Source organism: Alosa sapidissima, chromosome 16 (genome assembly GCF_018492685.1).
Source record: "Alosa sapidissima isolate fAloSap1 chromosome 16, fAloSap1.pri, whole genome shotgun sequence".
Lineage (NCBI taxonomy): Eukaryota > Metazoa > Chordata > Actinopteri > Clupeiformes > Clupeidae > Alosa > Alosa sapidissima.
In genome coordinates, this window is record NC_055972.1 from 21,153,229 (window position 1) to 21,163,723 (window position 10,495).

The 10,495-nt window shown below is 38.9% G+C and overlaps 1 protein-coding gene across 19 annotated transcripts; it reads left to right on the top strand.

The window, feature by feature from the left end:
- Window positions 1-19: 19 nt before the first annotated feature.
- Window positions 20-9,007, top strand: LOC121685859 (NACHT, LRR and PYD domains-containing protein 12-like). Of its 19 annotated transcripts, XM_042066666.1 has the most exons (15): window positions 20-578; window positions 671-704; window positions 883-1,125; window positions 2,144-2,242; window positions 2,619-2,717; window positions 2,855-2,950; window positions 3,084-3,182; window positions 4,032-4,193; window positions 4,315-4,382; window positions 4,607-6,389; window positions 6,694-6,867; window positions 6,976-7,149; window positions 7,670-7,837; window positions 7,924-7,970; window positions 8,355-9,007. In XM_042066666.1, exons 3-15 carry the CDS (start codon window positions 980-982, stop codon window positions 8,888-8,890), a joined length of 3,651 nt encoding a protein of 1,216 aa, XP_041922600.1. In that variant the 5' UTR covers window positions 20-578; window positions 671-704; window positions 883-979; the 3' UTR covers window positions 8,891-9,007. The 19 variants fall into 19 exon arrangements, with proteins under 19 accessions (XP_041922600.1, XP_041922602.1, XP_041922606.1 ...); XM_042066668.1 differs by lacking the exon at window positions 20-578 and having other exon boundaries at window positions 585-704; window positions 4,610-6,389; XM_042066670.1 differs by lacking the exons at window positions 20-578; window positions 671-704 and adding an exon at window positions 1,443-1,562 and having other exon boundaries at window positions 1,059-1,125.
- The last annotated feature ends 1,488 nt before the right edge of the window (window positions 9,008-10,495 follow it).

The following is a 10,495-nucleotide window of genomic DNA, read 5'->3' on the forward strand; positions in this document are numbered from 1 at the left end:
TATATATATATATATATATATATATATTAATGTAATAATTAACATTTAATGTTTATTTAATGTAATTTCCTGTACAAATGTATGAAGAAGGATTTGTGCATGATGAATTTATGATTATGTTCACTTAGGAATGAATTATGATTATGCTAACTAAACTCTCTGTCCAGTTCATCTCAGTCCATAAGAGTGAAAGAGTTAATGTGAAAATAAGTTTGACATGATCGCACACCTACATATTTTTAAGTTCAACAGGTTTTCTTACAAAGAAACAGATAACATCATATGACTCAACTGCTAAATAAGGGTCCCTTTGTCTCTTGTAAATGTATAAATGTTTAATTTATAATTGTAAATTTACTTACTATAAGTGACTTATAAGTGAGAAAAAGAAGTTACTTAGAAGTGAAAACACACAGGGTGATGGAAATGTAAATGTCAAACATAAATCACTTCATGTGAACAGTGAGAGGTGGAGCATGTCTTAGATAACCTTGATACAGGATCTAAAATGGACTTCAATGGAACTGGTTGAACCAGAAATTCAACAGTCCTGGAAAGTACCTGCCAACACACACATGGTAATTGCACACTCTTCACTAGGCTGGATATTCATGACAATTCATGTCAATGTAATGTTACAGAAATGTCATATGTTTTCATCAACTATTAGGCATAGCTGTCCTGCAGCTTCAAATTCAACACATGTGAGTACAGCTATGATTGTTTCAGAGCCCCAAGGGTGTTTGAGAATCCTTTTGCCATCTTTCAAGTGTCAATGAAAGATAGTCTTAGCTACCGATTGTTTACATTTTTTTAAATGTATTTCAGTTACTGCATTATGCTTTAGCAACTCACTCAGAAATACAATTTGTGTGCCCACAGTGTGTAAAGCAATGTGTGGCTGACTAGTCTCTCTGAGGTGAAAGAGGCTGACGAGGCTACACCTACACCAGGTAATAGAGTGGAGCATGACGGGCAGATGGACAGAAAGATGAGTCTCACTGAAGAGAGAGCACAGGGAGACACTGATCTCAGCAACAATGTCATCATATGCCCAGCCGAGAACATCAATAAGGCTAAAGCACAGCCAACTGAACTGACAGAGACTTCCTGCTTTGGTCAGAGGTGAGGAGGATAATTAGCTCACTTGTTCTTGAACATTAGAATAATGGCTTTATCTAAAATACGGTGGGTGAGTTAAACAACGCTAGTGCATAAACTTACTGTAATCCAGATTGGGGCAACACATTCGTTTTAAGAGTGTTGAAAAGTCAACATTTTCCAGATTATAACACAAGGACACATCACTTTATCTTGGCAAAATATTGTTGGTATTTGAGCTCAGTCACTCAAATGCAACTCTCTCTATTCTGATTTTCCAAAAAGCAATGTTTTTGATTAAGCTGTGTAGTGTATTGCTTAGACCAAGTCATGTGTGGCAGTTTGTTTGCTATTTGCAAAAATGACAGCACATGCGATGGATGAACAGAGGACACAGAGGAGATGTTTTCTGAGATTGATCAAAATAAAGGACTAAACCTTCATGCAATTATCAACCTTATGTATGTATTATTTGTATTAAATGTATTATTTGTCTCCTTAAGATTGTTTACCAAGAAATGATTACATTAGGAAAGTACAGGGCAGAACAGACTTTCTGAGTATTATGGTGCTTTGGGTGACCTCTTAAAATCAGTGAATCAGATTGGTCATATTCCCTTAATGTGTTGATAGAAATATTAAACGAAGTGTTTTGCTTATGTGGAAAAATCCTGTGTAACTGGTATTTCTAGTTTAAAAATACATTGACATGTGAGTCATGTACAGTATGTAGCCTACTAAATGACACCATTCCCAAAGTGAATGATGTAGAAACATAAAACATCTAATACAAGCACATCGCAGTATTGCATTCCCCCACAATTATTTTTGCATGCCCTTGCAAAGGAAAGCAAAACCATTGCGGGGGATGGGGGACTCCTACCATGTCCCATGTCCATAAAGAGCAAACCCTACATGAACATCAAAATCATACAGCTGAAAAGTTTATTCTGGCAAGAAGAATGTTCTCATATTGATCAATGATCTTGATATTTCTATTTGCAGTGTTAATATTCTAATGTTATTCCATGTTTATGAGTAGATCAGTCTCCCCAGTGCCAAGTCTTTTATCAATGAAGAGCAGTGACTCCATGATGCAGCCTATCAATATGGATGGAGGGACTGGCCATTCTGATCACAGGTGAGGATACATTTTATTGGCAAGAAGAATGTATCATAAAAGTTAAGTTCTTATTCTCATATTGACCAATAAGTGAAGATTATGGTTCCAAAATGCTATATCTCTATTTTTGAAAACATTAATAACTCATGTTATTTATTTTTGGATTTCAGGTAATAATAATAATACAATTGCAGTTGTGTTGTTTTGATTAAGTAAAGATAAATGTAGTAACTATAACCCAATTACAGTTCTGCTAAAATTACTTGGAGAACAAAATGTTTAAAAATGATTTATGAAAACTCACTAAAATGGAGGATATAGCGTTTTGGAACCAAGTGCAATATTTCTGTTCAATGTTAATATTCTAATGCTATTCCATATTGTTCATGAGTAGATCAGTCTCCCCAGTCCCAAGTCTTTTATCAATGAAGAGCAGTGACTCCATGATGCAGCCTATCAATGTGGATGGAGGGACTGGCCATGCTGATCACAGGTGAGGATACATTTTATTGGCAAGAAGAATGTATCACATAGGTTAAGTGACTTATTCTTATATTAATCAATACACTTATTGTTTCTGTTTAATGCTAATATTCTAATGCTAGGCTATTCCATATTGTTCATGAGTAGATCAGTCTCCCCAGTGCCAAGTCTTTTATCAATGAAAAGCAGTGACTCCATGATGCAGCCTATCAATCTGGATGGAGGGACTGGCCATGATCACAGGTGAGGATATGTTTTATTGGCTAGAATAATGTATCATATAAAAGTTAGATCCTTATTCTCATATTGATCAAATATAATTTCTGTTTAATGTTACTATTCTAATGCTAGGCTATTCCATATTGTTCATGAGTAGATCAGTCTCCCCAGTCCCAAGTCTTTTATCATTGAAGAGCAGTGACTTCATGATGCAGCCTATCAATGTGGATGGAGGGACTGGCCATTCTAATCACAGGTGAGGACATGTTTCATTGAAGAATGCATCATACAAAAATTCTGCTCTGTGTTTTGGCATATTAGGATTAATGGAGCATTTTAAACTACATCCCCATTTCCAAAAAAGTTTGGATGCTGTGTAAAATCTAAATAAAAACAAATAATTTACAAATCCCATAAACCAATCATTGCCAATGGAACATACATAGCACATAAATAACATATGACATAACATATAACATAAACATAAACATTTGTTTCTTGCAAATAGCAATAGGCCTCCTGTATTTTGATTTGATTTGATTTATTTAATTGTATCAAGAATGCCTTATACATGCAAAGACATCAGATAAAATCGAGGCTAAAAACACAATAAAGTCCAGGACTTATTTCCATTGTGGTCCTCAACACATAACACCACAAGACAAGACACTCATAGAGTGTGTGATAATCAATGACATAACATAAAAACATTCTTCTTAAATAAATAAAAATGATAAAATGGTACCTGCCCCCTGTTCTATTCAGCTACCCTCGCTAGTAACCAGGCCTTGATTCTCTTCTTAAAAGAGTTCAGGTCGGAAATTACTTTAATTTGTCGATCTAACTTGTTCCACTGAACTGCACCTATATAGGCAAAGGTTCCTTTCCCTAACAATGTCTCAAATGTATAAGGACACAGATCTGATATGCTGCCACGAGTGCAAATATTGTGTGTGTCCTTTACCTTAGTAAGAAGACACGCAAAACAAATTTGGACACTACCAAACAACATTTTATGGATCATGGTCAGCTTTGACTTAACCAAATTAAAAGATATAATGTCCGCAACACTGCTTTTGACTCCCATATATTTAATATTCAAAAGGCAACGTTTCGACCCTGCTGGGTCTTCTTCAGGCAAATGGTGGACTCATTTGATGAAGGGATGTAGGCCTTACAATCAGCTGACCTACCATGTGATGTCAACTGGTATGATTGGGTCTAAGAGCCCCACTAATCACTCAATTAAGAGAACACTTTCATACAGGTATTTCACAAACCTATACATCTCAAAAAGGGCAACGACATCGTTTATGCAGGGATTGTGTTAGCTCCTATGGAGATGTGAATGAAGCATCAGAGCGCACCTCTGCTGTGTGTTCCAACAGGTCTAGATCACCTTCACCCTCACACACAGTTCAGCCAGATAACAACTTGTATTCTGGTCCCATCAGACGTGAGACTGAATTCTTTATCTCAAATGTTTTTACATCTGATTTTAGCGATACATGGATTAGTAATCTATTTTATTACTGTTGCAAAGTTAGCAGTTGCCATGTAAACTTTCCTTGATATAATGCTAGAGAAATAAGGACTTTGCCTCAATAAAGAGGGTTTCACAATGATTTGAGGTATTTCTTTTACCTCAGCAAATAACTAACATGTGATTCCTTTGATCAGCAGAGGACAATATCCTGGAAAGAGTGAAGATGAGCCATAAAGCCACAATGAAAAAGAGGTTTGAGCATGTTTGTGAGGGAAACATTAAACCAGGAAATGAAACTCCTTTAAACACGATATTTACACCCCTCTATATCACTGAGGGATGGACTGAAAGCGTGAAAGCACATGAAGCTCGACAAATTGAAACATCAAGAAGACAAACACAAGACAACGCAATCAACTATAATGATATCTTTAAAACATTGCTTGAAGAGCAAGTGTGTATCAGAGCAGTGCTAACCAAAGGGGTTGCTGGCATTGGAAAAACAGTGTTTGTGCAGAAATTCATTCTTGATTGGGCAGAGGACAAGGCAAATTGTGATATAGATTTTATATTTGTGCTCCCTTTCCGGGAAATGAACTTAATCTCAAATGAACAGTACTGTTTTCATCAACTTCTGGTTGACTTCCACCCTGCCTTGAAACAGCTAACAGATAACAAAATGTATGAGGAGTGCATTCTGGTTGTAATTTTTGATGGGCTGGATGAAAGCAGAATTACATTGAACTTTACCAGTGATCAAGCCCTGAAACTCCATGATGTTTCACAGATATCCTCAGTTGGCGATCTGATAGCAAACCTGATCCAGGGGAATCTTCTCCCATCAGCTCACATATGGATCACATCAAGACCAGCAGCAGCTGGACAGATCCCTGGTCAGTTCATCAGTCGTATGACTGAGGTGCGTGGATTTACTGACCCACAGAAAGATGAGTACTTTCGAAAGAAAATAAGTGATCAGACTCAGGCCAACCAAATCATCTCACACATTAAGACATCAAGAAGCCTTCACTTTATGTGCCACATACCAGTTGTCAGTTGGATCTCTTCCATTGTGCTTCAAGAAGTCTTCCAAAACAACAGGGAACAAATACCCCAAACTCTTACTGAGATATTCACCCATTTCTTAATCATTCAGATGAACATGAAAAGCCAGAAATTTGGGGAAATGGAAGACGGTGCTCCTAGTAGCAAAGTTCTTGAGGCAAACAAAGATATAATTTTGAAGTTAGCAGAACTAGCATTCACACAACTGGAGAAAGGAAATCTGCTGTTCTATGAAGAGGACCTTGAGGAATGTGGCATCAATATCACTGAGGCCTCAGTGTACAGTGGTTTGTGTACAGAACTTTTCAGGGAAGAATTTGTGTTCACGCAAAAAAAGGTCTTCTGTTTTGTTCACCTCTCGATTCAGGAGTTTCTTGCTGCTCTTTATGCATTTTACTCCTATGTGAACAGAAACTTCAAAGCTCTGAAGTCTCTCCTCACTGGTTGGGAGAGACAGCACTTCCTGGAAACGCTGCTGAAGGATGCTGTGGACAAGTCCTTGGAGAGTGAAGATGGACACTGGGACCTGTTTGTGCGGTTTCTTTTGGGGCTCTCACTGGAGTCAAACCAGAGGCTCCTACAGGGCCTGCTAACACAAACAGTGAGCAGCTCAGAGAGCATTGAGCAAACCATCAAATATACCAAAGAAATTATCCGCTACAAAGACATCAAGGAACGGTGCATGAATCTCTTGCTTTGCTTGCTTGAAATGAATGACAATTCCTTGCACACAGAGATTCAAGAGTACCTGGAGTCTGGAAAAGAACTCTTTTCTTCTCACTGCTCAGTACTGGCCTATACGATCCTTGTCTCAAAAGATGTACTCGATGAACTTGACCTTCAGAAGTACAACACCACAAGTGAAGGTCGTCAAATACTTTTAGGAGCTGTTGCAGGCTGCAGAAGGGCTCGGTGAGTATTTTTCAAAGATATAATCGAAACATTACAGGAATAGGGTGGTCTGGGCTGGCTGGGCTGGCATGTACTGTAGCCTGAAAAGTTGTGGGTTCAATTCCCTTGATCAAGGCATTTAACCCCAAGTTGCTCTGGGGAGAATGGCCCTTGTAATATAATTGACATGTGTAAGCCTTAAAGTTCACTCATAGGAGCCAATGGCAAATCAACTCACAATGCACTGTTGACACTGATCATGTCTCAAACAAAGGCTGAATCAAATGTCTTGTGTTTTAAACTATCTTAATTTTTCTTTCTGTAGACTGGTCGGGTGTCAACTCACTGTGAAAAGCTTTGAGACTGTAACACAGGCCCTTGAGTCCGAAATCTCACAACTGAAAGAACTGGATCTAAGTTACAACAACCTACAGATTGTTACCACTGAAGCCCTCTCCCTTCGACTGCAAAATTCTCAATGCAAAGTGGAAACACTGAGGTTATCAAAACATACTCAAAATCAGTATTTGCCGTATTTGCTATATTCATAATATGTTTAAAAGAAAAAGAAAACAAATGTAAATATTTCAGTTGAATTAATTTGCAGGCTTGTTTGCTGTGAACTGAAAGAGGACTTTGGTGAATTCATAAGCTCCGTTTTCCAGTGGCCACACTCACATCTAAAAGAGCTTGACCTGACAAACAATGATCTTTGTGACACAGGACTAGAATTTCTTTCAAATGGGTTAAGATCTGCAAATTGTAAAATGGAGACTTTAAGGTTCGGATGAAATTCACATGAGCACATACACACATTTAGCCTGGGAAACACTCGGAGCTTCACAATTGCACAATTGGGAGTGGGTCTGGAAAATATTAATTAACTTATGACTTCTAGCAGGGGTGTAACTAGCAGTAAAATTACACTTAAATTGGTACATTAAACTCTCACCAAACAGATTCAAAAGCGTAGCAATCTTGTAAACAAAGGTTTTAAATGCAGTTGTTTTCTCATTTCCAAAGAAATACACGTTCATGCCGGATTAGCGATTGTATTTGCATGTCTGTGTTTTATGAACATTGGAAATGGGCTTCAATGGCCTCTTGGCCAGACGGAACTACAGAGCAAATCCCAAATTTGCCGAAAGTTCGTATGGGTATTCCCAGGCTAACACACATGTAGATTCTATTGTCTCAATTGAAACTCAATTGTCATTGACTGAGCTGTGAAATCAACACAATACTCAATTTAACCATATTTTCTCTGTTTCCCCACTCTCCTTCTCCCTCTACTCTGGAAGGCTTTCTGGCTGTCTCATTACAGAGAAGGGTTGCACATTCTTATCCACAGCTTTGGTTTCAAACCACTCCCACCTTAAAGAGCTGGATCTAAGCTACAATCACCTTGGAGACTCAGGGATCAAGCTACTTTCATCTCAGGACATAGGCTTTAAACTGGAGAATCTCAAGTAAGCAGAGCAGATTTAGAAGTATTCAATCTCTCTATTGTAGTGACTCATTCTAGGTGCTCAACACTAAATATTTTTTCACTCAGTGTTGACCATGATGGAAAGAAGTTCCTGAAACCTGGTCTAGAGAAATGTAAGTGTTTATAACATTCCGTATTTCATAACACTAAATAACCGATAAATGTGTCTATTTATGTATAAATTATTCCTAGATAATCATTCTTCCACCAAGAAATATATTTCCTCTATCTGAATGGTTGCCACGCAACGTCGAGACGCAGCTACTTTAACTTTTGTATCAAGTTATGGTAGCGCAGTAATATAGAACGAAATGTGGTCAAGGTGTATGTTTATGCTGCATTTTACAACGGCATCAAACGTGATTCAGCCAATCAAAGTCAAGGACCGGAACTATCAGTTTTAGAAATGCACACATTACACAGACAAAATCACACCTGTATGTAATGTGCTTGACCATATTCCATAGCCTTTGCCATCTTTTCTCAATCCCCCTCAGATGCTTGTGAGCTCACCATGGACCCAAACACAGCCCACCACAAGCTTGGGCTTTCTAAAGGAGACACCAAGGCTACGAATCTTAGAAAGAACTCTCATTCGGATCACCCAGATCGATTTGAAGTTATTGAGCAAGTGCTGTGCAGAGAGGGTCTGACAGGACGCGCTTACTGGGAAGTGGAATGGGCTCGTGAGGGAGCGGCTATTGCAGTAGCATACAGAGACATAAGCAGGAAAGGGGCACATGACAGCCAATTTGGGTCTAACAACAAGTCCTGGAGTCTCAGAAGTCAGTTTTGGGGCCATTGCCTTGCCCAGCACAATAATAAGACCATACAAGTGCCAGTGCCCAACCCGAGACAACACAGAGTGGGGGTGTATCTGGACTGGCAGGCTGGAACTCTTTCATTCTATCAAGTGTGTGCAAGGGACACAAGAATCCATCTGTACACCTTTTCTGCCAAGTTCACTGAGCCCCTTTATCCAGGGTTCTGGGTTGACCATGACTCCGCTGTGTCTCTGTGTCAGATTGACTAGCTCCCATATCTACACATTCACTTCCGCAGTTTTGGGAGATGTGAACTTTGTGAAGTCCTAGATAAAACTACCCAGCATTGTTTTATGGATGTACTGTATATCAATGATACCAATGTTTTTTTTATTTATTAGTTTACAGTGATAAATGTCATATTTACAGCATGTTTCACATCTCTGTATGATACTTTTTCAGTATATTCTTAATGTTACAGTACTTTCCACTTTCATGTCTGTGAACTCATTTCACTCATCACCACTCATTTGATGTATAGCGCCACCCAGTTACAAATGTAAAAACAAAAATGAGGTGTTGTAATCGCAGGTTACTCTGGCTGACATGGTCAAAACTGCACAAAATTTTAGGATCACTATGACACCCTCTGATTGCATGCCAAGTTTTTTTGGAATCTGTTCATGGGGGACTATACAATAAATGAATATATGTGTACATTTAGTGACTGTACACTATGCATGCACACATGAACACATGCAAACACACACAGAAAGATACATGCACAGTACACATGCAGGCACACACACACACAAACACAAAAACACAAAAACACTGACACACACACATACACAGACACATAAACACATACACACACACACAAAAGCACAAAGACACACACACACACACACACACACACACACACACACACACACACACACTCACACATGTACACACACACACACACATAAACACACACACACACACATAAAGACACATGCACACACAGTAGACATGTAGGCATACATACGCATGCACGTACATGCACACACACAGGCACACATGCACAGACTCACACGCATACACACACACAGGCACGCACACTGCAGTAGACATGCAGGCATATGCACACACACACATAAAAACACACACGCAGGCACACACACACATACCCCCCCCATTACACACTCACAATGAACAGTACGATGGGGGGGGGGGGGCAGAATTATTTTCTGTCATACTGTAGGGCCCACATTTTCTAGCAGCGCCCCTGCATGTGTGCGTGTGCTGATATGGCCCCTATGAATTCCATGAAACTTCATGCATTCAGAGGGTTTCATAATGATCCTACACTTCACATTTCTTGCAGTTTTTAAGCTGTCATCCAAAGATACCTGCGATTACAATGCCTTGTTTTTTGTAACTAGCTGGCGCTATATTGTACCTCAAATAAGTGGATATGGGATGGGTTGACATGGCCCCTTGAGACCAACATATGAAAAAAAACGTAATCATCCTAGGCCCTATGGTTCTCGAGATATTCACAGAAAACTGTGTTCGGTCTACCCTTCTTTCGGGGGGCCCGGTGCAGCAGGTGGGCAATCGATCAAAACGAACAACAAGGGTTCTGTGTCATCCTTGTGGGGCTACATGCCCACCAAGTTTCATGCAGCTTGGTCTTTCAGTGTCCTGGAAATCGTTGACGGAAATTCACTGAAGAAAATAATAAAATAAATAAAATCCGGAACAAAAAAAACTCTGACTAAACTTATTCATTATTTATTTATTATTATTAATTCTTTATTGATTCATCTTAGCTATTGGACTGATGATTGCATGGCACCACCATTGCTGTGTTATTGTTGTTTATGTCC

Excerpts from the sequence above, each read along its gene's own strand:
- LOC121685859 (XM_042066666.1), top strand. The coding sequence starts at position 980 with ATGGACAGAAAGATGAGTCTCACTGAAGAGAGAGCACAGGGAGACACT. Across the intron at positions 1,126-2,143 it reads ACTTCCTGCTTTGGTCAGAG|ATCAGTCTCCCCAGTGCCAA; the intron begins GTGAGGAGGATA and ends GTTTATGAGTAG. Across the intron at positions 7,971-8,354 it reads GAAACCTGGTCTAGAGAAAT|ATGCTTGTGAGCTCACCATG; the intron begins GTAAGTGTTTAT and ends AATCCCCCTCAG.